This window comes from Gracilinanus agilis, chromosome 4 (assembly GCF_016433145.1).
Source record: "Gracilinanus agilis isolate LMUSP501 chromosome 4, AgileGrace, whole genome shotgun sequence".
In the NCBI taxonomy this organism is placed as follows: domain Eukaryota; kingdom Metazoa; phylum Chordata; class Mammalia; order Didelphimorphia; family Didelphidae; genus Gracilinanus; species Gracilinanus agilis.
This window is the reverse complement of record NC_058133.1, coordinates 179459881-179487512: the sequence shown is the minus strand read 5'-3', so window position 1 is coordinate 179487512 and position 27632 is coordinate 179459881. Positions and strand designations below refer to the sequence as shown.

At 39.5% G+C, this 27632-nt stretch overlaps 1 protein-coding gene across 3 annotated transcripts; it reads right to left on the bottom strand.

Moving 5' to 3' along the window:
* TRIM25 (tripartite motif containing 25) lies at window positions 1–26251 on the bottom strand. Of its 3 annotated transcripts, none has more exons than XM_044672789.1 (10): window positions 25581–26251; window positions 21921–22016; window positions 20560–20793; window positions 15678–15849; window positions 9211–9288; window positions 8997–9062; window positions 5744–5770; window positions 5310–5396; window positions 5108–5221; window positions 1–530 (listed from the first exon to the last, which is right to left on the bottom strand). In XM_044672789.1, exons 1-10 carry the CDS (start codon window positions 26205–26207, stop codon window positions 1–3), a joined length of 2031 nt encoding a protein of 676 aa, XP_044528724.1. In that variant the 5' UTR covers window positions 26208–26251. The 3 variants fall into 3 exon arrangements, with proteins under 3 accessions (XP_044528724.1, XP_044528723.1, XP_044528725.1); XM_044672788.1 differs by having other exon boundaries at window positions 5108–5206; XM_044672790.1 differs by having other exon boundaries at window positions 5108–5206; window positions 5310–5381.
* Window positions 26252–27632: the final 1381 nt, after the last annotated feature.

Sequence of the window (27632 nt, the reverse complement as noted above, 5' to 3'; positions counted from 1 at the left end):
TTATTTCAGTGAGCAGATGGTGAGAGTGGTGCCACTCGAGAATACCCAGAAGGCAGGGAACACCACTTCCGAAAACTCCACCTTGTACTTGTAGATCTGGCTGACTTTGTCTGTGATGGCGAAGAAAATGACAAAGCCGTCGTCGTAATTCAGGAGCACGCCGATCCTGGTGGCCTTGGTGAGGGGCAGGCTTTTCTCCACATCATTGTGCCAGGTGGAGATCTTGGTGTTGAACCACTCCACACACCAAGAGGCGCTGTTGCGGCCCAGGCGGCTGTCGGGACCCTGGCGATCCATGCTCCCGTAGCAGATGCCGATGCCACAAAATGTGTTCTTCTGCAGCTCCACCTCCCAGTAGTGGACTCCCTTCTTGTAACCGTGCAGACCCAGGACCTGAGAGCAATAGGTGAATCTCTGGGGATGGGGCCGGTAATTCTGGGGGACTGTGGCCACAGATGCTACGGTGTAATTCTCCGACAAAGCCACTTTGTTGTGGGCAGTGTTGAAATCCAGAACCACTTGAGTAGCATCTAGAGAAAGACAAAATCCTTGGATATGGAAGATGCAAACAAAAAACTGAAAAGTAGCCTCAACTTTATCTTCCATCCCCTCTTCTAGCATCAGATAACTCTTGAAATTGCCCATCTTGGATGAAGCTCTTCCACACTGAGCTCAGGAGAGTTTTGCTTTACCATTCCCATCCTCATTCCCAATGACATACCTTTCTTTATCCTCAATATATTTACCCAGAAACTTGACCTAAAATTAACTGGCACTTTTTTTTTAAAACTTCTCCATGCTTTATAAGGCGATTAAAAGATCACTTAAGGGTAGTCTGGTGGATGGAGCACCACTTCTGAAGATGGGAGGACCAGGGTTCAAACCTGGCCTTAGATACTTCCTAGCTGTGTGACCCTGGGCAAGTCACTTAATCCCAACTGTTTAGCCCTTGCTACTCTTCCACCTTAAGAATTGATACTAAGACAGAAGGTAAGGATTTAAAAAAGAAATAAAAGAAAAAGAAAGATCATCTAAGCCAATCAATTTGTTTAATTATGGAGTGCTGGGCCTCAAGTCAGAAAGATGTGAGTTCAAAACTGTTCTCAGACACTTCCCAGCTGAGTGGCCCTGGGAAAGTCACTTAACCTCTGTTTGTCTCAGTTTCTTCATCTGTAAATTGGGAATAATAATAGTATCTACTTTCCAGGGTGGTTGTGAGGACCAAATAAGATACTGATTGTTAAGTGTTTAGCATGATGCTTTGGCACACAGTAAGTGCTATATAAATGTAGCTACTTTTATCATGATTGTTATTAATTATTGAAGCCCAGAGAGGGCAAGCTAGTGGCCCAAGGTCATACAGTTAGTAAGCAATAGCGCCAAGATTCAAGCCCAGATCACCAAGACGATTCAGCGCGCCTTCCATTATCACTCACCACCATGCAAATATTAGATTATTAGCTCCTAAAGAGTACCATGTCTTGGTACCATGCCATGAATCTAGGTGGAGTGGACTAAGCATCAGAATTGGTGTCAGGAAGTCTCAAAGCCCGTTTGAGACACAGAAGAGTTGTGTGATCCTAGGAAAGTCACTTAAATTCTTCACTTCAAGGGACAGCTCAATGGATAGAGCCAGGCCTCGAGACAGGAGATCCAAAGTTCAAATCCAGCCTCAAACACTTGCTAGCTGTGTGACCCTGGGCAAGTCCCTTAACCCCCATTGCCTAGCCCTTACCACTCTTCTGCCTTAGAAACAATATAGTATTGATTCTAAAACAGAAAGTAACGGTTAAAAAAAAAAAAAGAATTCTTCAGTTCGCTCATCTATATACTAGGGATAGTAACAGAAGTTAGTGTTTCTATAGAGCTATAATGTTTTATAAAATGCTTTACTCATATTATGGCATATTTTATATGTCCGTGTGTATACACATATATTTATATAATAAACTATTTTTATACTTACATATATTATATATTTGCACTCTCCCTATATAAATGTATATGTAATACATAGGCATCCCTAACACATCTTGGGGGTTAGAGGCACAGGACCCCCACAATCTGGAAAATCTACATAAAATCATTGGCCCTATCTTCATATCAGAGAAGTCTGACTTTTTTATTTTTCTTTTATGGGATGTTTATAGTACCTTATAAAATTTGGGTTAAGTATTTGGCTATGGGCTACATATAGATTAACGTTAACATTTCTAGTCTTTCTCATCTTTTTTTTTTTGCTTTTGCTTTCTCTTTACAAACTTTAACTTTTTACTTATTTTAACTTTAAAAAAATAATTATCTATATGTAAATTAAAAGATAAAATCTGTCCATATTATACAATACTATACACATATTTTATGCATTTCTGAGTTTCTAAACTTTTTTCAATATTGTGTATTAGCCTTTATTTGTTGTCTGCAGCATCTGTAAGACTCAAAATTTGTTTTGTTTTTTAAACCCTTACCTTCTGCCTTTGAATCAATGGTGTGTATTGGTTCCAAAGGTGGAAAAACAGTAAGGCTAGGCAATGGGGGTTAAGTGACTTGACCAGGGTCACATAGGTAGGAAGTATCTGAGGCCAGATTTGAACCCAGGACCTTCCATCTCTAGGCCTGACTCTCAATCCACTAGGCAACTCAGCTGCCCCCGAGTTTAATTTCTTATGCCAACTCCCAATATATGAAAGCTTTACAATGAGGAAAATTGCAATGCAGAAGGGAAACCTGTATGTTATATATTTAATATGTATATACATATATATGTGTGTATAATAATAATAATACCTTTATCACAAGGTTATTATGAAAATCAAGAGGCACTATAAGTCACTTATAAATCCTATATGTGTTTTTATTATTACTAGTGTTATTAATTTTAGATTAGAATCTCAACTACCAGTATAATACATAGAGAATGTAAGCTCTTTGAGGGCAGGGACTGTCTTTTGCGCTTCTTTTTTTCTGGTATCTCCAGTGCTTAGTAAATATTTACTGACTGACTGATTCTGGGTAAGCTACTTAGATTTTTTTTTTTTAAGGTTTTACTTCTTTATTGAGAAGCACTTTTTCCAGACTCCATAAATTGGATCCTTCAGATAAAACCTAAACAAAAACGCTTCCAGACAAGCTTTTTAAGAAGAGTAAATTTAAATAATTAAATTAAAGGTTAACAGGTCCCAGGCCACACACAATTTTGAGCACTGAAAAACTTCTTAAGTTTTGAAAAATTGATCTTTCACACTGATTTTTCCCCAAAGGAAAAAAAATGGAGAATGGCGGCAGCTTCTTCTGCCATTTGGTCTGGAGTGCTGGGAGGAAGCCTCTGCATGTTGAGGGAAGACCTAATGAAGGGGCTATTTAGCTTCAGAGTATCTGGTGTTTCTGGTCTAAGAGACACCTTCAGAGCTGCTTACGTCATCTTCTTCGTCTTCTTAGCATGATGAGTTTGTAACATGGCAACAGCTTCCTTCACCTTTGAATGGAGGGATTCTGGAGACTCCAGCAAGTGCAGAATTTCTGAATTATCCAATTCTAGCAGAATCCCTGTGAGCTTCCCTGCTAGACTGCTGTGTGTGGTTTTAATCAATCCAAACACTCTCCCAGCATCTGCTTCTGTTGCTTGGGGGGAACAGCAGCCAACGTGGAAGCTGCCAGGGTCTCTTGGCCCTTCACCTGGGCTGCCAGCTGAGGTGTCTGCAAAGGCTGGAGAGCTGGGTGGGGGCTTTGGACGTTTGCAGCATATTTGTAAGGAGGGCCTTCGTTTCATTTGTAAAATGGAGATAATATTCTATTAGTTTAAGTATAGTCTGGATCATGTTCAAAAATCTAATCCTACAAGTCAGTGGGTTTTAGCTACAGCAACCGAGGTAAGAATCAATTTAGCAGAGTGGAAAGAACACTGGATTTGGAGTTCAAATTTTGAGTTCAAATCCTGACTCAGCCACCTAACTATTTTCATGCTCTTGAAAAGCCACTGCCTGTCTCTGAGCCTTAGTTCTCCATCTATAAAATGAAGGAATTGGACTAGTTGACTTTTCAAGGTCCCTTCCAACTCTAAATCTAAGAAGACAACAATGAAAGGGATGAAGATCTTAGAATCTTAGATCTTGAGTTGGAAGAGGGACATTGGAGAATATCTTGTCCTTATTTTACAGATAAGGAAACTAGGTAGTTAAGTGACTTGACCAAGGTCACAAAGCTAGAATTGAAAACCAGAGCAAGTGTTTGTCTTTATTGTACCACTCCAATAAGGAGAGAAGTAAGGATTAAAATATAACAAAATAAAATTTTAAAAGACTATTTTTTTACCACAGTAATTTTATGCTGCTTTTTCCCCCCATGCTTCTCCTTGCTAAAGACATCATTTCACTTCCTGGCAAGTCATTTAACCCTGATGCCTAGCCTTTGGTGCTTTTCTGTCTCAGAACTGATACTACAACAGAAGGTGAGGATTTTTTTAAAAAGTGTCTTCTAAAGATGTCATTTAGATACATGTTAAAACCAGTGGAAATGTGCGTTGGCTATGGGGGGGGGGGTCGAGGGGTGAAGGAGAAAGTAAGAACATGAATCATGTAACCATGATAACTTTTCTAAAAAATAAAAATTATTAAAAAAAATAAAAAAATAAAGATGTCATTTAGGGGATACAGTGTACATTGGGAGATAGTATATATTAGGCCCAGAATTGGTAACATTTTTCTTCTACCCATCATTAATAAATAAACACTTCTTTGTTGCTGATACTAATAAGTCCAGCAACTTCTCATGTGGAATAAAATGAGATATAGAATGAATGAGAGGCAGTATGGTATAGTGGAAAGAGAACTGGATTTGGAATCAGAGCATGGAATCGAATCTCTTCCCTTCTCTGGGAATCTCTTGTTCCAAGTTGTAAAATAAAGGAGTTTAGACTAGATGATCTCTGAAATCCCTTCTAACTCTAACTATAATCCTATGAGATCCCTCCCTGGACCTCATTTTTCCCATTTATAAAATGGGGGTAGGGGTACAGGGAATGAAGAGGTGGATGAGATCATCCCCAGGGAATTTCCCAGCTGTACATCCTACAATCCCAGGGATTTCCTTTATTGATAATGGCACTTACACTGCAGGAGCTCGGGTCTGGATTTTGCTAAGAAGGCGTCTAGTATTTGTGTCTTCCGAGTCGAGTTCTTTAGTAAGGCACTGGCAGCTTTTTCTGTAGCTGCAGAGGAGAAAACTGTCATCTTTTTAAAATAAACTCAGGATGAGATAGTCAAAATTCAAGAGTCAAAAGCACACACCTCCCCATTCCCCAAAGAACTCACCGTCTGAGAGGGCTGTTTTTAAATCTGCCAAGTCTGTCATAGTTCCCGGGCTGGGTTTCTGGCTGGGGGTCACTGTAGGAACAGGAGCTGAGTAAGGAGAAAATTAAGTGGGTGATATGTAGAAAGGGCAGTGCAGGACTTGGTCAACTCCCTCCTTATCTGATTTCCAAAAATAACTTCGGTTTAAATCATTTAAACACACATGAAATGCCCAAGGAAAATCCTATCTGGTCCCAATTATGTGAATCCTTTCTATTCAGAACCCCAAGAGAGATACTGGACATGTGGGGGATGAGAAACAAGGAAGTTGGCCATATCATAAAAATTATTACAGAGAGCCAGGCTTTGGAGTCAAGAGCCAAGCTTGCAGCACTTAAGTTTGTACTTGGAGTTGGGGAGAAGAAACGAGAGGTACAGACGTTGCTTATACTTACCAGATGGTTTAGGTTTCTTTTCCTGTTCTGAAAAAAAAATACAGTTTTCTGTATTACAGTATTTTTAAAAGAAAATATTAAAGTATTCAAAAGATGACAATGACATTGACAAAACTGACAAAGGCTCTATCTCTACCCAATTATTTATAGCAATACTTTCTGTGGTAGCAAAGAACTGGAAAGAAAGTAGATGCCCATCAATTGAAGCTAAACAGAGTTGCCTAAATAGATTAGAATCTTACTGGGCTACAAGAAATGATGAGCATAACAAAATGTGGACAAGTATGGAAAGATTTACACAAACTGATACAAAGTGAAGTAAGCAGAGCCAAGAAAACAATATGTATAATGACAACAATGTAACAAAATACTGGAAAATAAATGTTGCAAAGAAAAGAACAAAATACCAAAAAATATGTATAATGACAATGATGTAACAAAACACTAGAAAATAAATGTTGCAAAGTAAAGAAAAATACTAAAGAACTATGAGAAGACACTAGAGTATAAATGTGTAACATTGTTTATAACAGCAGGGTTTTCTTTCTATATTGATCAGTTTTACTGAAATTTTTCTTCTTAAAAAATTTTTTATTACGTGGCATAATTAGAGTAGGGGAAAGGGTAAGAAACACAGGGGGTAAATCTAGGTGACGTAAAAACAAAGACTATTCATAAAAATCTATTTTAAAGACACTAAAAAGCATAGGAGTAAGTGGACCTTTCCTTCCCAAGATTTGTAACATGGAAACATTAGGGAAAAGAATTTCTGGTAAAGTAATGTGAAGTAATGTAAAGGTAAAACAGAAATAGCCATGTCAAAAAAAATAAAAAATTTAAAAAGAAATGGCCATGTCAACATCATTATTTAATATAGTTCTAGAAAAGCTAACCATAATGAGAACAAAGAAATGAAAGGAATAAGTTCAAGCAAAGAGACAAAATTATCTCTACTTATGACTTCAATGAAAAAAGATTAATGAAAACAATTTACAAATAAGTTCGGAACATTAACAGGATATAAAATAAACCTACAAAAACCAGCCTGTTTATTAGTGACAAAACCCAGCAGGAAGCAGAAAAATAAATTCCTTTCAAAAGTTACAAAATCTGAAACTCAACAATTCACACTCAGAACTTAAATAAATACAAATACAAAACATTGTTTTTATAAAAATAAAAATAAATGCATATTTCTTAAGATATACCAACATAAGAAATGATGACAGCACCTAAATTAGTTAATACATTTAACGTCATATCAAACTAAGTACCCTAGGGTTACTTTTATGGAATTAGATACCAGCATAAGAATCTCAGGGAAAATAATTTTTAAAAAAAGAAGGTGAATAAAGAGGGCCTAGTATTACCAGATCTCAAACTATAGTTAAAACTCACACACACACACACACACACACACACACACACACACACACACGAATCAAATTAATTGGTACAAGTTTAAAAAGTAAGAAGTTGATCAATAGAATGCATTACATAAATAAAACAGTATCATTATGGACTAGTATTCAACAAATCTAAGGACACCTAATATTAAAGATTCCGTAATCCAACAAAATTGTTGGGAAAACTGAAAAGCATTTTGGCAGACTAGGTACAAATTCTTTTATATAAAACTAGGATTCAAAAAAGACACATGACCTCAATGTAAACGAGATCATGAAAAATTAGAGGAAAATGGAGGGAGGTACACTAAATAATTGTTTGGGGAAGAATTCTTACCTAAACAAAGGATGAATGTAATCACATAAGGTAAAATGGATAATTTCATAAAGTTGAAAAAGCTTTTTCATGAACAAAATCAATTCACTTTGACAAGAATTATCAGAGAAGCTACTAAATAGGGGGAAAAAATCTTTCCCACATATATGTCTGCTCAAGGTCTGATCTCCAATATATACAGGGAATTGTTATAAATATCAATCAATAAGTATTTATTAAGCATCTACTATGTGCAGGTGTTGTGCAAGACATGGGTACACAAGTACACCTAAAAATATATACAGCATTAATATATGAAGTATTTTGGGACAGTCTCTTATGCTCTTGGGCCTCTTTCTTCTTCTGAAAAATAAGAGCCTTGGACCAGATGGCCTCCAGGGTAATTTTCAGTTGCTGAACAAATTGCCTTTTTCTTGTCTTTTCTCCTGTTCCACTCTCACCTTCTGGTTCTTATTCTATTATACTTTTCCCCTTTCTCTCATTTCTTTTTTCTTTAAGTGCCCTTTAGATTTTATAAACACTTACTAAATGCTCTATTTACTTTCTTTCCTATCTGCTCTAAAGGACAACCACACACCTGATCTAATTAAGGCTCCCAGCTTCCCCACCTTCTGGTTAGCTTATCTATAGTTCTGAAATTCACATATATGCACATTAAGACTATTAAATATTTCTTTAAAACTTTGACTCCTCAGAGACTTCTTTGCCTACTTCTCTAATGGTTCACAATTTTTTAAATTGTGAATTTAATTAACAGAACGGGTATTTCCATATACATAGTAGAAAAGAGAATGATTATACATGAAATTACAGACCTCTATTATATATACAATTTGCTTTTCTTGTAAAATATATACTAAATTCTACATTTAACTTTCAAAGCTGTCCTGACTATGTGTGATTATTTCTAGCTGTTCTGTAGTTAAAAAAAAAATCTTTCAGTGACTTTTATTTTCTTTACCCTCCTTCCCAGACTTTTCTATGATGTGCCGATATCCTCACCTAATTCTCAAATACTTTATGGGAAAACCTCCCAGCAAATAGACAGGGATTTACCAGGAAAGAATGTATATCTTATCACATGCAGTCACCTCTTGGATGCTTTTGCCTGTTTTTGTCACAAGAAAAGGCTTAATTTTGAAGAGTCGGGAGACAAAAGGAGAAGAATATTTCCAGAAATTATTGTATTGTGAAAACAAAAGGCAACAACAAAATGTAACTAAGATTGAAAAGTATTTTCCTCCCAAAATATGAAAGCTGAATCAATATAAAGTTTAAATAAAAGGTTATTGGAAGACTTGAGTTTGAATACCTACTCTGTTACTTAGTAGCTATGTGACCTTGGGGAAGTTATTAAATTCCTTTAGTCTTATTTCCTTTCCTGTAAAATTAGAGGTTTTAAACAGCATTTATCAGTCAAGGAGAAATCCTTTTAGCTTGCTCAGTGATTGTTTATTGGGTAGAGATGGCAAAAAAAGAAAATCCTTTTTGTTCTTCAATGTTTACTTACTCTGTTCTGTAATTCCACTTTTCTCCTGCTGGACTCCCTGTGCCTTGGGCTGTGGTTTGTCCACTTCTACAAGACGGAAAGAGAACTATGAGCATCTTACCAGTAACACCTACCAAAAGTTGAGCCATTTCTTCAACAAAAAGAATCACCTTGGGCATAACAGGTGATAAGATAATCTTAATAGCATAACACAATCTTAGGAGGAATCACTTACTGTGGATCCGTCTTGTTTGGTGATGATCTTTGTTGGGATAAGTTGGTCTAAAGGAAGGCAAAGGTTTTCCAGGGTCATCTATTGCAAAAGAAAATGGGATCAGTACAAACAAGTGACTTCAAATAAACACAACAGTCACTTTTTGAATTCCCCAAGATGAAGCAAACAAAGCCCGGCCAAAATCTGTTTTCAGTCTGCTTTTTCTAGCCTCATTGTATAAGATTCTTTTCATGTATTCCTAGGCTCCAGCCGAGTCAAACTACCAGCTGTCTCCTAGAAACATCCCATCATTTCTTACCCTCTCTACTTCGACTCATTTATCTGTTGCACTTTTCTCCCACATCTCTGACAACTGAAATCTTGCCCATCCTTTAAGGCCCAGAACAAATGTCACCTCCCCCACAAAACTGAAACTAGCTCTCTGAGATCCCTTACAATACTAAAATTCTATGCTTCTAGAAGTTGTTACTGATTCCTTCTCAAGCCAGAAGTGATGTATTGATCCTCTGGGCTCTACTAGGATAATGCCTTCAAGCTAGTGCCTTCTCTTTGAGGAGTCTAGCCAGTCTATCGAGTGCACATCTTGTTTGTTCCTAGTTGTTTGTGTGTTGTTTCCCCCATTAAACTCTAAGCTTCTTGAGAGGAAGGGCTGTTTTTTGGCTTTCTTAATATTCTTGCTACTTAGCCCATTGCCTGGCGCAGAGCAGGTACTTAATAAATGTCTGCACCACTCTTATGAACTTAACCTACACTGTCTTATATCTTGGTCACCTGTATGAGACTGTAAGCCCATTGAATAACTGTCCTTATACTGAATGCCTGTCCCTGGAATCCCTCCGAGTACCTAACACATGCTTTCACTATAAGCAGGTGCCCCAAAAATGTTTAACAAACTAATTAAGACATACCAGGAGAGACAGAAAGAACTTGGATACTTGAAATTAACAGTTCATTTAAACATCTTATTTTGGCCAACACTTTCCAATGGCCTACCCACCCATTTATGTACAACTTCGGCAAGGAAGATAATTAGCAAACCAATCTCCTCTTTTCTGGCCCATGCCATCTTCTAGTAGCAATTCTAACAAGCAAAATGACATGGCAGGGAGGTATAAGGGAAAAATTATGAATTGGATCAAATGTAAAATTCACTTAAAGTTAGCTTGAATGGCCCCAAACTGATCAGCCACCTTCTGCCAAGAAGTGAAAGAGTTGTGGCAAATAGTATGTTTATTTTTTTAAATTGTTGGTCATTTATTTTTTTAACAATTACATGCAATAACAAATTTCCACATAAGTTTTTCAAAGTTATATGATTCAATTTGTCTCTCTATATATTTATTTAAAAAAAAAAACCATCCAAACATGATGACAATCCAGCTGAATCCAGAAGAGAGATTGGGTGTGGGGCTATCAACCAAGTATCAAGCATTATTAAACATTTATTATATGCCTGGCATCAAGAATACTTGTCCTACATGGAGGTGTGACATTCTATCAGTAGAGCCATACATATAAATAGAAATCGAGTCTATAAGAAGTAAATAAGATACAGAGGAAGAAATCAAAGAATAATAGAAGGTTGAGATTCTTTGTAGTTAATCTTGTATAAAATGATAAGAGTAGGGCCACCAAAGCTAACAAGTAAGGGATCATTCGGTAAGGGATATGGAAGAAATGACAAATAATAATAAACATAGGTAAATCTCTGCTCCAGGGTAATGTGCAAATATTGTTCTTCCTGGGCACATATTGAAGACCTACCGACATCAAAAGAGATGACAATATCTATTTCTGAGAATTAACGTAAATGGCATCATAAGGTTGGTGGTACAATGGGGAGAGCGCCAAACCTGGCGTCAAGAAAACCTAAGTTCAAATCTGACCTCAGACACTTCCTAGCTGTGTGACCCTAGGTAAGTCACTTAACCATGTTTGCCTCAGTTTCCTTAATCTACAAAATGGTTTGGAAAAGGAACCATCAAACCACTCCAATATCTTTGCCAGGAAAACCTTAAATGAGGTCAAGAAGAGTCAGACAGGACTCAAAAACAACAAATGGTAGCATAGGAAGAAACCTAAAAAAGCACTGTCAGTGACAGTATTAAGTTCCAGGCAAGAAACTCAGGGGACACAGGGTTTGTTTTTCTTACTGTTGTCCCCTGGATGAAAAGGACACAGAGGAGAAAAATTAATTTGGAACACAAATGTCTGGCCAAGAAGGCAATATCTGAAAATGAGATTTGGCTTAAGGCATATGGATGATACAGTTTTCTGAGCAAGGATGGAGTTGTTTTACCATTACTATTATCAGAGTTGTTGTTCTATCCTAAATATAAAATGATACAGAGAAAGTCAGTCTAGGAAGAATAAGAGATACTCAAGGAGGAAATTCTGAAGACACAAAGGGAAACAGTCCTAGAGATGAAGAAAAATGTGACTAGTCTGAAAAGTCTGATATAGATGAATAGTGAACTCACTGAACAACTTAGATTCAGGCAAAGTAAAAAGCATTAAAGTAGAGAGCATGTTCAAGTAACAAAAGATGTGTATAAGAATGATGCAGACCATCAAAAAAATACTCCAGTATCACATGTGCTAAAGTTCAAAACAAGCTGAGGTTGACGAGAGATGCTAAGGAAAACAAAGAAAAGTGATGTTAAAAAAAATAAAGAAAAAAGTATGGAAGAACAAAGATGGGATAAAATCTGTACTTGAGAGCAGATGAGATAGTAATAGTTAACAGCAGAGAGAAGGCACAGCTGATTGGTACATATTTTGTTTCTCTGTTCTCTGTGAAGGAGAATGAACTTTACAGTGGAATAATTAAGCAAAAATGAGCAACAAGGAACTGATACCCAAGATGAGTAAAAAGATGGTCAGAGAATACCTAGCTACCCCACTAGATACACATCACTTGGAACCAATCAACTATATCCTTGGACACTATGCTTACTAACCCACTGTCAGGAATATTTGAAAGATCACAAGGGAGACATCCCCAGAGTTAATAAAGTACGACAAATGCTATCCCAGTTCTCCAAAAAGGGGAAGATAGGACATTGAAGAGTCAAGTCCGTGAGCTTCTAAAAAGAGAAGCAATGATTTCAAAGAGTCAGCTTGCCCTCTGAGAACAGGTCATACCAGAGTAATCTCTTTTCCTTTGTCATCAGGATGACTGGACAAGAAGATAAGGGGAATGGTATACCTAAGGTTTATTTGAATATTAGCAAAGATCTTGATAAAGTATCTCATATTCAGGGGTGTGACAACAACCAATTGCTAAATCTTCAATGTGTGTGTATGTGTGGGAGGGTCAGCTGGGTGGCTCAGGGGATGGAGAGCCAGGCCTAGAAACAGGAAGTCCTGGGTTCAAATCTGACTTTAAATACTTCCTAGCTGTGTGACCCTAGGCAAGTCACTTAACCCCCATTGCCTAGCCTTTACTGCTCTTCTGCCTTAGAACCAAAACATAGTATTGATTCTAAAAAATTCAATGCAAGCATTTACACCTCAAAAATGGGCAAACACTATAAATTTGAGTTTGGTTTATTCTATTTTTGATGATTAAGGTTTAAAGTAATGGAGAAAATGTGAATAATGCTGATTAAAATTAAGTGTGTCTGCATACTTCCAGATCCTCTCCTTTCCACTCAGGAGAATGATCGTTACACAATTACCAGCAGACCTTTGCTCATACTATTCTTGTGGAAAGGATGAGGGTCCAGATAAGAAAGCAATCAGATGGGCACATCACTGATTATATGGCCTGACCCAAGGAATGATTCAATACCATTATGTCAAGAGGTCTCCAAGAAAGCAAGATCTGTTTGGTCCCGCATGATTTAACATCTTTAGCAGTGATTTGGATAAGCATGCAGATAAAATCCTCACAAAATTTTACACAAAGATAATACATAGCTGGATGGGATCACTAATATAGTGAATGATGAAATCAGGATTCAAAAGCATCCAGGCTTCCCTAATTTTGGACTGAATCTAAGAAGATGAAATTTAGTTGAATTCAATGTAAAGTCCCTACATGGGTTCAAAAAATCAGCCTCACGAGTTCAAGATGGGAGAGGCATGGTCAGACAGCAGTTATTCTGAAAAAGGACTGGGAATTTTAGAGACCACAAGCTTCTTCTGAGTCACCAATATGACTGATGTGGGAGTTAAATCAGACAATCCTGCTCGGCATTAGAAGAGTTTCCAAGAATAAGGAGGGGATGGGCCCACTGTACGATGACCTAGTAGTCACACTTCATCTGGAATACCATGTGCAGTGTCTGTTGCTACAGCTTAAGGAGGACATGATAACCTATAGCATCCAGGGGAGGGCAACCAGGATAAGGAAAGGCTTTGAATCCATTTCTTATGAGGACTAGTTCAGGGTATTAGTGATATTTAAGTAAGGAGAAGACTCAAGGAGGCCATGATCGCTAGTCTTCTAGCATCTGCAGTGCTGTCACATAAAGGATTAGACTTGCTCTATTTTGGCCTTAGAGGGCAGAATAAGAAATAATGGTTGAAAACTGCAAAGAGGTAAATTTAGGCATGATGCCAAGAAAAACTTCTTCATAATTAGATGTCCAAAAGTGGAATGGACTGCATTTAGTTGCCCCTCTTCAGAGGTTTTTGAGTAAAAATTGACTGGTACCTTGCTGGATATGTTATAATGGGGTATAGCAAATAAAATTAACAAAAAGTAAACTGAGCTACATAGCTCTGAACAAAGTCAGTTTATTAACAATGATGTGTATTTAACTATTAATGAGAAGGGATCAGACTGGCATCCTCAATAAAGCCAGCAACCCCAATGAGAAGAGAGGACCCTCTTTATTGACACACAAGAAAGGAGACTTGGTAGGCATGGAGAAAAAATAGCAGGTTATAGTGTTGGGGCAGGAATAGTATGATTGGCTATACTAAGAAAAATGGGCTGGCATGTATATGAAGCTAAGCACTCTCCCTCTCCAACAATTAAAGAAGAGTAATTGTTTTATGGGACTGCATTTTGTAATCTTTACTAGGGGATCAAAACTACCAGGCTTGCTGTCTCCTGGCAAAAACCAAAATATTTTTTAGGAATGGTACCAAGTTAACTTGTGGAGTTTAGAAATAACAGGTGCCCTGGAAATATCCCAGGGGCTACCCGTATGAGAGATAACAACTTTTTTTTTTTTAATTATAACTTTAAACTCCCTCAGAGCTCAACCTAAGGACAGATGCAGATTCAATTGTGATATAAAATCAATACAATAAATCAACACACTATAGAATCAAAGTAGCATTAATTTAACTTTCTTCAGGGGGTTCTTTTATGGATAGGTTGGTCTAGATGGCCACTTTCCTTCAACTTGAAAACTGTGATTCTTTGAAAAAAAAAACGGTAATTGATGACAGGGGGAGAAGAGGATTAATTTGGAAGGGACTAATACAGAAGGAGGATATTTCAACTGAGCTTTGAAGGAAGATGAGGATTCTAAGAGCTAAGGATGAGAAGAGAGTATACTCCAGGCATGGGGGTATAGAATTGAGAGTAAGTCAGTTCTTCATGTAGAATGTGAAAAAAGAACAATCTGCAATACAGTCAGAAAGGTAGAATGGAAGCTGGCTGTAGCAGATTAGGTTCTGAAAAGGTTATCAACTCTCATTTCCTTCCCCAATTTGTCCAATCAGATAAGATCTTCTAGTTCTCCCCAAAACCATTCACCCATACGTAACCCCCAATTGCCTCCACCCTACCCCCCAGAATAAAATTTTAGTTTTTCAAAATATAGTAGCTATTAACTTCAGAGGCTAGTAAGAAATGATGACAGAGATAGTTCCAGAGAAATCTTGGAAGACTTTTTATAAACTGATGCAGACTGAAGTGAACAGAACCAAAAGATCACTTTTTTTTTTACAGCAACAACATTAATATAAAGAAAAACAACTCTTAAAGATTTAGGGGCTCCGATCAATGCAATAATCAACCACAGATCCAAAAGACTGATAAGGAAGCATGCCACTCACCTGCTAACAGAAAAGTAAAGGCCTCAGGATGAAGAAGACATACATTTTCCAGCTAATGTAGGAATTTGATTTGATTGACTATGTATGAATGTCACAAGGGTTTTTCTTTTTTTTTTTTTTAATCTCCAATAGGGGTTAGAAGGAGGAAGAGTGGACTAGGGACAGGGTACCCAAAAAAGGAAAAAGAAAGAAAAGGGAAAAAAAGTCATTTAAGTATTTTTTTTCAATGCACAGAAGAAAATAAAAGCCAGAAAGAACTATAGACAAACAGGACGGCTTTGAAAGTTACATAGTGAATTTATTACATATTTTAAAAGAAAAGCAAGCTATTATAATAGAAGGCTGCAATTTAATATAAAATATTTTTCTGAGCCACTATGAATACAGAAATCCTAGTTGGCCTTTGTGTGTGTTAAGTTCAATTTCATTTTTTTTTATAAAGTAATTACCTGAGCTAGTTGCCTCTTCTGTTTTCTTCTCTTGAAGGTGAGTTATATTGTGTTTTAAAGCCTCTTTAACGGAGAATGCATGTTGATATACACCATTGATCATCTCTTGGTTTAATTCATTCTTTGGTACATATACAGACTTGATGAGGATTTCTTGCAGCTTTGAGGCTTTCTAAAACAAGCCAGATAGTTAGCTCAGGAAATGATCACAAGGTTAAACTTCAGAGAATCACAAAAGGGTCTTTGATTAAGGCCCAGCTAGTCCAACCCCCTCTCTGAACATTTCTGAACCAGGTTTCTTCTTCTGAAAAATGAGGATGGTATGCCCTGGAATATCTCAAAGGCTTCCTCCAAATCATGCAGTTTTACAATCCAGAAGTTGTACTTGCTGTAGCTTTCCCCTTTGTCCTCTATCCTACGAATAGTGGCACACTTACCCCTACAGCAGTGATGGCAAACCTTTTAGCCATGCCCCCCCCAACTATGTGCCACACCCCACCCCACTAAGGGCCTGGAAAGCCCTGCCCTCCCATTCTGTTACCCCACACAGGAAAGGGAGAAAGAGTTCCTTAGACTGCTGGGTGGGTGGTGTGAAAAAATGTCTGTCAGGCACCATGGAGAGAGAAAGGGAGCAGCTCCTCCCGAGTCCCTCTGCCTTTCTAATAATGAATTGGGTGGGTGGTGTTTGAGCAGGGAAGGGTGACCCATGTCCACAGAGAGCACTCTGCAGGCCATCTTTGGCACCTAGGCCAAGGTTCACCATCACTGCCCTACAGTCTCTCACCTGCATCCTCTCTCCACCTCCACATTCACAACATCACTTTAGTCTCTCATCAACTCTTAATGGGACATCTATAATAGCTTCCTAATGGGTCTCAGGACTTTCAGTCATTCTTCTCTCCAAATCATTCCTCAGTGTGGAAAGTTAATATTAATCTGTACCACTTTTTGGCCCCCCAAACAACCTTTTGATCTTAAAACAAACAAAAAAATGTTAGGGCTGAAGCTCTGGACTAGAGTCCTCCTTTCCTTTTGTCTACCACAATAGAAGATGCAATACATATGCTGTGTGGCCATTCGAAAAGCCAAGTGGGTTACTCCTGGTATCTGGAAGACCTGCCTCTTGTCAGGCCTGAGGTCTGAGTCTGCCAATCAAAGAGGCTCAGGAAAGGGATGTCATGGAGAACCTAACTCGGCAAAGGGTATAGGAAGTTGCTCTCTTCCCTTGGAACCACAGACTTAGGGAGGGCATGTGGTCTGGCTCAGGGCTGGCTCAAGGTAGCTAAAAGAGCTAGCTGGCCATATGTGGCTTGGGTTTCTTTCTTTCTCTAGCCCGCTTTTTGCTATTTAATAAATAATTATAAAATTAAGATATGGTCTTAATGATATAGGCTTGACCACATTACTTCCTTGCTCACAACCCTAAGTTGGCTTCCCATTGCCTAAAGAATAAAATATAAATTTCTTCATCTGCCTTTGAAAAGTCCTAAACAATCTGCTGCAACCTACCCTTCCAGCTTTATCTCAAACCATTCTCTTTCGTAATCCCTTTGTGTTTAAGAATGCTATTCCCTGACCTTGATATTTCATCTTCTGCCTCATCCTTGTTTTCACACATGACTGCCTCTCATTCTTTGGGTGTATTCTCTCCCTCCAAAGTTTCTAGCTACACAAAAAAAGTAAAGCAGACCTTGTTTATCACAGGAAAAAAACAACCTGGAAACAAAGCAGGTGCTCAACCCAAAATGCCACGTAAATGTAATGGAACTGTTATTGAGCTATATGAAATGACAAATGCTTAGAGATACAGAATTAAGTAGAACGAGGAAAACAATGTAATGTGGGTGTGGCGGAAGGCCCTGTGTAAGACTCCAAAATGCAGATCAATGTAGTAACCAACATTGACCTCTGAGGGCTTGTGGGTGAAGTATGCTTCTCAGCCTTCCTCTGAGAATTACTAGAGCAGAGGTCTGGAATAAGGAGGAAATTTTCTAACATGGCTATCAATATTTTGCTCAGATATTCTGATTTGTTACAAGGGCAACTATAAGTAGTAAGTGAAGGAAGTGTAAAAGCCAACTTAAAAACAGTTCTTATGAGAAAAGCCCAGATTATGTCCCACTCACTGATTTGCTATGCCCGAAGAAAGTTTCAGTATTGAAACGTTATCACACTCTGTTATAGGAAATATGGCAGATGATTATGGGAACAAACTAGGCAAACATGGAAAAGGTGAGACTTCTCCAGCCACATTCATGCCGATTTTACCACAGATCTCCAAACTCCTCATATTCATCATTTCTCACTATTTGATAATATTCCACATCAAACATTTTGGACACAAATGTATAATACCAAGAGTCATTCTCCTCAGTAGATTAGTGGTCAAAAGTAGAAAGTTGGTTTATTTGGGTTGTTTTCAATAAACCCTTATTTTGTATCCCATTAACAACTATAAGACAAGGGCTAAGTAAACAGGGTTAAGTGACTTGCCTAAGCACACACATCTAGGAAGCATCTGAGGATAAATTTGAACCCAGGTCCATCTGAACTAAGCCTGACATTCTATCCTGACACTGTACCACCTAGCTGAGCCAGATATAAACTTTTTAAAAGAAAACCTACGCGGGGGCATCTGGGTAGCTCAGTGGATTGAGAGCCAAGCCTAGAGACAGGAGGTCCTAGGGTCAAATCTGACCTCAGACACTTCCTAGCTGTGTGACCCTGGGCAAGTCACTTAACCCCCATTGCCTAGCCCTCACCACTCTTCTGCCTTGGAGACAATATGCAGTATTGACTCCAACACAGAAGGTAAGGGTTTAAAAAAAAATAAAAAATAAAAAAACCCTACAAAGTAACCACTTAGCAATACGTTCCTAATCACCAATAGTTTAAAAAATTCAGGTTAAAACAACTCTCATCTCACAAACAAATTGGCAAAAAAAGACAAAAACAAAAAGAACCACTATTGGAGGAGCTATGGGAAGAAAGCATACTAATATGCTGCTGGTGGAGTTGCGAATCAGTTCAGTTGTTTTAGATAGCAATTTGAAATTGTCAGAAAGGTGACTAAACAATCCAAATCTCTTGACCCAGAGAGCCTTAGGGCAGATAAGCCAAGGAATTCAAAGTCAGAAACAGAGGTCCAATGTATACAAAAATAGTCAAGGCAGCCCTTTCCCAAGGGAGCAGAGAACTGAAAACAAAAATAAGTCCTTGTCTGAGGAGAGATTGCAAAACCTGTGCTCTAGGAATGCACTGGAATATTACTGTGAAGTAAGAAATGATGAATGTGAGTTCAAAAGCCACACGGGAAGCTTCGTGTGACCTGATAATGAATGAAATGAGCAAAACCAGGAACAAAATATATACAATGATTGTAATAATACAAATGAAAAAAAAGAAGAAAGTAGAACTCTGAGTTACTGAAAAATAATAATATAATCATAGTGAATAGAGTGCAAGGACTGGAGTGAGGAAGACTCATTTTTCAGAGTTCAAATCTATCCTCAGACTCTTGATGTAGGACCTTAGGAAAGTCACTTTACCCTGTTCACACCTTAGTTTCCTCATCTGTTAAATAAGATGGAGAAGGAAATGGCAAACCATTCTAGCATCTTTGCCAAGAAAACCCCAAATGTGGTCATGAAGGGCCAGACATGACTAAATGACTGAACAACAAAATTAAAATTAAAATGTGCAAAAGGCTTTCAAAATATTATCTCATTTTATCCTCACCACAACCGTGAAATTTAGATGCTATTATTCTCATTTTACAGGTGAGAAAACTGAGGTAGAGAGTGAATTGCTCAGTGTGACATAGCTAGGAAGTATTTGAAGCTAAATTTGAACATGGGGCTTCCTGATTCCAGGTCTAGAGTTCTACCTACTGTACTTCCTGGTCAGGTAGGAGAGATAATACACCTACATGCTCACAGCAGAGTGGGAGGCAGAAGGCCACTATAGGATGGAATGCTTTATGCATTACCAGGGACAGTCACTGTGTTAGGTATGTTTACTAACTGGTTTGGTTTTTTTGTTTGTTTTTTGACTCAAGGGAAGGCTCTATTTGGAGCAATGGAAGAGGATGTGAAATGATGGTGGCACAAATGTAAGAGCAAAACATTTTTCTTTAAAAAGGACAGGCAGGGGGGCAGCTGGGTGGCACAGTGGATTGAGAGCCAGACCTAGAGACAGGAGGTCCTGGGTCCAAATCTGGCCTCAGACACTTCCCAGCTATGTGACCCTGGGCAAGTCACTTGACCCCCATTGCCTAGCCCTTACCTCTCTTCTGCCTTGGAACCAATACACAGTATTGACTCCAAGATGGAAGGTAAGGGTTAAAAAAAAAAAAAAAAAAAAAAAAAAAAAAAAAAAAAAAAAGGGCGGGCAAGCACCATGATTTCATATATTTTTGTACCCTATAATGGCGAGGGAGGCAGTGAGGTACAACAAGGCAACAGGCATTTAATTGCCAGCCACTATAGGTGAGGATACAAATAGAAGAAAAAAGAAAGATGTTCTGTACCCTTGAGAAGCTCACATTCCAAAGGGAAAGATGACACATAAAAAAGAATGTCCTGAGAGTTAGCCTCAGAATCAGGAACACCAAGGTTCAAGTCCTACCCCTGATACATACTGGCTCTATGACTATGAAGAGGTTATTGTATTTCTCAGTGTAAGGCTCTAAGGCTAAATTATACATCAAATTGTCCATCTGCTTTGGGAATTTCCACATAGGGAGTTCTCACTCTGATAACATCATCAATTGGTCCAGAATAACAATAGTGACTTTCCCAAAAGGGTTGGGAAAGAGTTAGCCCAGAGACTCAAGGAAGGCACTCAATACAACCCTTGTGAACGGATTCTAGGGGAGACTCACCTCTAAAAAGGCAATCTCATCATTTTTTGTGAGCAACAGTTCAATCTCTTCTTTCACAAACTCAATTTCCTTCTTTTTCTTGAGTAGGACCTGATGGACATAGTCGTATTTGTCCAAGACTCTCTTTTCTTCCTCTTTCAGCTTCCGTAGAGATCTCTTCTCCTCTGATTCAATGAGGATTTTCATTTCTTCATATTCACGTTTCAACAAGTCTATCTTTCTGGCTGCTGTTTCCTAAGTGATCCAAAGAAATATTTAGATTTGATGTGGCTTTTAAGACGAGGCCCCCTTTGGAACAGTCCCAGGGAACATCAATCCATCAACTGCAGAGCCCTTTCTCTACTCCATTAATAGTCATATCACCAGAATAATGCTAGAGAACCTAAAACAAATAGAAGGCAACATCTATTCTCTGATTGCAAAAGGAATCAATCTAATCCATCTTCCCCACGGGGGACATCCAAATAGTTGAAGACTTTAATCACTGCTTCAGGTATGGGTCTCCCCAATCTCTGGGCATTGCCCACCAATTTAACAATATCTCCACTTAGCAGGCAGGGGGGGAATTGGGTGCTAGATTCCAGTGTTATCTTTTAAACTAATGATGTCTCCCTATTTGACTTTTAACTAGTATTTCCAAACTCGAGCTCGATTCTCAACTCTCAAGGAGGGTTAGAATGACTCTTAAGTCTTTTGGGTGGAAAGGATCTTAAATGTCATCTAATCCAACCTTCCTCACTCTTCAAAAATCTCCAAAAAGTGTTTTTTGGAACATACTCAGAGAGGGGGAACTCACCATTTCACAAAGCAACCAGTTCCATTGATAACTGATAAGAAGTTCTTATTAGTAGTCTGGAATGACAGTAAGCTGAATTATGCCTCTTTTAACCACTAGTTCTGCATTCTCCTTGTAAAAGAGAACAAATCTAATCTGATTTCTTGATGAGAGACTTCCAAATATTTCAAGTCTCTAATCTTTATATTAGAATCAAAGGACTTCAAGGCAGGGGCAGCTATGTGATTCACATAGAGAGCCAGGTCTGGAGACAGGAGGTCCTGGGTTCAAATCTAGAAATCTGGCCTTAGCTACTTTCTATCTATATCACCCTAGGCAAGTAACTTAACCCAAATTGCTAGCCTTTACCACTCTCCAGTGGAAGAACATTTTGGATTGTAAAGCTGAAGGTAAGGATTAAAAAAAAAAAAAAAAAAGGCTTTGGAGCACAAGTCTCTCTATTTCTAGATGGGAGCCTCTGGGCATGCCTCCAATTTGTCAACATCTCCAATAAAATGGGGTGAGTAGGAGGCAGAAAGATAGTCATCTAAGCAAAGGATGACTGGTAAGGATGTTGCCTATTTACCTGCACAGTCTGTTGTTTCAACTTGACATCTTTCAATGCACTTGAAGCCTTATTGATATGATCATATATAGTTGTCAGCTTCTGCTTCATCTTGGACTGCAATTAAAAATAACAAGAATGAGATAAATCGTAGTGTTTCTCAGCCCAACACCCAAGATGTTCCCAGAGGCTGCCTGGTCCCCCTGCTGCATCCTAACACTACATTTGTAAAGAACTCATTTTCCATGCCAATTCTTTTTTTCTGTTCTTCTATTTATATGGAAACAATCATTTTATGTGTTTATTAATTTCAGTATAAAAATGAATGATTTTTAAAAATCAATCAGCAAAAAAAGTAATTTAATTAAAAAAATTAATTTTCAAGACACTCTCACAGTGACTCTCATTTAATCTCCCAGGCAACCTTGGGATATAAAATTGGATTACAGCTCCCATTTTCTAGATGAAGACTATAAAATACTATACTATTTCTAACTTACTTCAAGACCTTGGACATGTCATTTCAGTTTTCTCAGTCCTAGTACTCTCCCTTACAAAATGGAGAGATTTAGACATTATTAGGTGTTTTTAACCTGGGGCTTGTGAATGTATTTTTTTTAATAGTCTGATAACTATATTTTACTATACCTGGTTTCTTTAATGATTCTAGATATTTTATCGTATGCATTCAAAAACATTCTGAAAAGGAACACATAGGTTTATACATGGGGCATATACAAAAAAAAGGTTAAAAATCTTGCAACTACATGACATCCAAGGTTATTTGCCACACACATCCTAACTAACTGATCCAAGGTCACATAGCGAGTTTGTGGAAGAACCCAGATAGGAAGCCAAATCACCTGACTCTAAACTCAAATAGGGGATTGCCACAGAAATAAGGATGGGGGAGGAGGTCAACCTTTTGAGAATAAGGGCACCCAGGAAATAACTTCATTTCCCCAGTGTGGCTGACAATGTCAACCCCCTCAATTCAGGGTCCGGAATCTGACCTTAAATCCAAATCTGCATAATCAAGTAAAGTCAAGATAATAGTAAGGGAGATTAAGGTCCAGATAAAGTTACTCTGAAAGCACAGATGTCCTATTTAAAACCCCAACTATATGACAGTGTCCCACTATATCAGGGGTCAGCAATGTATGGCTCTCCAGCCATATCTGGCTCCACCTCCTGACAGGCCAGTCCGGGCAGAGCCCCAGAATGTGCCCCAGGGGGCCCTTCAGCCCCCACCCCAAATTCCAGCGCCTTCAGCCTCCATCCGCCTCCTTCCGCAGGCGTTTATGGCTCTCACGGCCAAAAAGGTTGCCGACCATTGCACTATATTAACCCAAAACTATGTTAGATAGTGCCTAAGCCTACAATAGTTAATCAAAGAACCATAAAAGAGCTTAAAATGGAACATGAGAGACCTGTGTAGTCAAGGACTTGAGCTAAAATGTTACAGCTACAGGTGGTCTGCTACTAACTTGCTGGGTGACCTTGGACAAGTCATAATTAGAATATAAGAGCTGGAGGCGACTTTAGAGACCATCTAATCTGTCTCCTTTATTTTACAGATTATTTTTCTTGGGGTTTTTTTCTGCCAGGGTTTTCTTTTGCAACATGACTAATATGGATCTGTTTTGCATAATTGCCCATGTACAATCTATAGAAAAGTGCTTATTTTCTCAAGGAGTGAGGAGGAGATTTGAATTTGAAACTCAGTTTTAAAAACTGGTTGTAATTGGAAATATATGTAACATATACAGATTAGTATAAACTAGCTACAATGTGGCTGCTGGGTTTAGTTCTCACTGTGATTGGTTCAACCTGCAAGTATGGGATTTGAAAAATGCAGACAGAAAAAACTTCCTCAAAACTCCGGGGACTCAGAATTAAGGAAAAAGGGATGTGTAGGGAAGAACTAATTTTCATCCTTAAGGGAAAAAAGGTATGTTTTGCATGGCTTCACATGCATAATGGGGGATCATCACTTGCTTTTTCACTGGCTTTGGGAGGGGCTAGAAGGAGGAAGTGATTTTGGACCTTGAAATTTTAAGAATGAATCTAAAAAAAAGACTTTTTAAAAGAAAAAAAGGGAAAGATGGTGACTAAGTCCCTATTACTATATCCTAGGTGTTTCCTATCTCTAAAAAGAAAAAACAAAAAATAGTTACTGCTCCCAAGGAGTTTACTACAAAAGGTAACTTTTTTTAAAAAGAGAAAGAAGTTTGGGAGTATATTTTGGACTGGATCTGGGGAGAGGGCTCAAGGAAGAGGGAGGGGGAGAGGAAAGAGAGGGAGAGAGGGAGAAAAAAGAAAGAGGAGGGGGAGAGAAGGAAAGAGAAAGGAGGAGGGAGGAGGAAGGAGAGAGGAAAGAAAGGGGGAGATAGAAAAGGAGGGAGGGAGAGGGAAGAGAGAAGAAGAGAGAAAGGAAGAGGGGAAGGTAGAGAGAGGGAAGGGAGGGAGGGAGAGAGATTTAAGATAGGACTGGTGGACCTAGTGTCTTGATCATAGGATTTAGAGTTGGAAGGAGACTTAGAAATCACCAGCTCCAACCCCCTCACTTTACAAGGGAGAAAATTGACAAGAGGACCTATGTTCAAACCCCATTTCAAACATTTATTACATGTTACTCTGGTCAAGTCACTTGACTTCAGTTCCTGATCTGTAAAATACAGAGGACAGATTAATAAGCATCTGAGATCTTTTCCAGCTCTTAAGATCTATGGCCCTATGAAGACCAAAGGATTCAAGCCTCTCATATCAGCTTCATGATTTTAGTGCAGGCCCTTCAACTGGAGCCTCTGGGAAACTTCAAAAGAGGCTCACTAGATTGAGAACCAGGCCTGGGTTCAAATGTGTCACTGTGAAGGAGTCACCTAACTAATTGTCTAGTCCTTACTGCTCTTCTGCCTCTGAATTGATACTTGGTATCAGTTCTAAGACAAAAGGTTAAAAAAAAAATTGGTTTTTGCTTTAAAGAAACTACATGGAACTCCCTCTCCCCACTCCCCCATTTACATTTTTAAGTAATTCTGGATCTTTCGATTTTCTGGGTTTAGCAATACTGACTCATAGATAAGAAGGGACTTGAGGATCCACCCAGCACATCACTGAAGTAATCTCCAAAACCAAATTAGCTTTAATTCTGCAATGTATAAGTAACTCGGTGCACAGAAGGAATTAAGTGACTAGCCCAAGGTCACATGGCCACAATCTGGGAGGCGGGGCTTGAAACCCCCAAATAACTACTCTTCAAGCAAGTCCTCTCACGTTGACTGTCGCCCTTTAGCCTAACAAGTCTGGGCATGGGACAGGATGACTTTGCCTGGTTTACATATAAACTTGATGTTCACATAGAAAAGGGACTCGAAAGGCTTTGCCTAGCAGCCAGGGTTCTACTGAGAATGGGGTGCCCGGAGATTCTTAAGCCTCTCTCACCCACATTCTGAAACGCCCCCTTCATGTTTCTTTGCTCAACTCTGACTGCCCCAACCCCCGTGGTAAGAGAAATTAGCCTGGCATGAGATAATTAATTGAAGCCAAGCCAGGCGTTGCCACCTGCTTCCCGCAAGGGCCTGGGGCCAAGCTGACTCTAAGGGACTCCCCAACTCAGGACTAGCCCGCTAACGTCCCTCTCTCCGCTCTCCCCAAAACATCCCTCTCTCCGCTCCCCACCTTCAGGTCGCTCCGGGCAACGTCTAGGGCCACCGGAGAGCAGGTCTTGTGCCCCACCAGGCAGACGCAGCAGATGCAGGCGCCGTGCTGAGGGCAGAAGAATTCCCGCAGGCGACTGTGCTCCGTGCACTTGCGACGGGCCAGGTCCGGGACGGGCTGCTGCAGCGTGTGGCCCTGGAACGCGGGATTGTCCAGGTGTGGCCGGAGGTGTTCCTGGCAGAAGGATGCCATGCAAGTGAAGCACGTCTTGGCAGCAGGAGCCTGCAGGCAGTGGTCGCAAGCCACAGACACAGCCGCCTCCCCCTTCGCTTGCCCCTCCTTCCTCGACGGCAGGTCCCAGGTCTCGCCATCTTTGGCCTCCTTGCAGAGCGACCCCAATTCCCGGCGGCTCTGGATTTGTTGCAGATGATCCACCACTGAGCACAGCGCCGTGTTCTTCTGCAGCTGTGGCCGCGTCAGGAAGCTTCTCCTACATTGCGGGCAGTAGAACGGGGGGCCCTGGACGGTCCACGTCTCGTCCAGGCAGGGCGAGCAAAAGTTGTGGCCGCACGGGGTAGTGACGGGCTGCTGGAAGAGCTCCAGGCAGATGGAGCAGGTCATCTCCTCAGCCAGCTGCAGCTCGGCCATCGCGATCCTTTCCTGGAGCCTTAGAGGAAGAGACTTTTAAAGTGACTCCGGAGCTGGGAGAAATGAAACTAGCTTTAGGGGAGGAAACTTAAGAGTTACGGGAAATCACGTGGGGAAGGGGGGAGTGGCAGGGCGGGGATGACTGAGGGGGTTGTTAAAGGAAAATATCCATACAATGGCACGAAGAGGCTGTAACTGTTGTATCTGTGTACATTCTATAGCAAAGACTACTGTAAGTCCTCTAGCTTTTCATAAGCACCTACTATGTGCCAGGCGCCTGTACTAAGCAATAGGGATACACAGAAATGAAAAAAAAAAAAAATAGAAACTGATAAACAAAAATCCATAATCCCTGTCCCTAAGAAGAGCACATTCCAGTGCAAACAACTACACTTACGCACATTATGGATATATACAGGGTAAAGAGTAAGTAATCTCACTAGCTTGGTAAAGCATTATAAAAAGCTTCTTTTACAGAAAGTAGGATTTGAACTGAGACTTTAAGGAGGCCAAGAGGAAACGAGGAAGGAAATTGGGGGGGGTGGGGGGGTAGAGGTAGCCAATGAAAATGTAAAATCCAGAGATGGAGTGTCTCCTGCCAGGGATATCTGAAGAGGCTTATGTTAACAGGATTGAATGAGTGATAAAGTGTAAGAAGACTGGAGAGGTAGAAGGGAGTCAGATCATGAAGGGCTTTAAGAAATTCTCAGCAATGAAAAGATAACAGTATGTTAAAACAAAGTTTGGGAGTAACATTCCAGAATAATCACTATTCAGTTCCTTTCAAGAACTAAAAAAGGTTTCTTCCTTCTCTCCTCTCCTACCTCCTTCAATAACCTTCATCAAGAATGAAAAATGGGATAGATGCAATGCTAATTACCTTGGGTTAGTGGAGATGCAAGATTCAACCTGGGATAAATATGGCTCTCACCCTAGGCAAGTCACTTAACCCTGTTTACCTCAGTTTCCTCATCTGTAAAATGAACTGGAGAAGAAAATGGCAAACCATGCCTGAACCTTTGCCAGGAATACCCCAAACAGGTCATGAAGAATCAGAGATAACTGAAATAATGAAACAACAACATATTCTAGGGCAGTGATGGCGAAACTATGGCACAGGTACCAAAGATAGCATGCAGCAACCTCTCTGTCGGTACACAGTCACCTTTCCTCCCACAGAGTTCTATACTAGAAAGGCAGAGGGACTCATGCGGAACTGCTCCCTTCCCTCTCTCCACTGTGCCTGATGACATTTTTTCATATCACATATCACCTCTGCCCAGCAGCCAAATGAGATTGTTTTCTCCCTCCCCTGTGTGGGGCAAAGTGGGGGCAGGGCCCGCCTGGCATTCAGTGAGGGGGTTGGGGCACAGTACACAGTGTTTGGGGATAAGGCATGGCACTTAGTCTAAGAGTGGGGTAGAG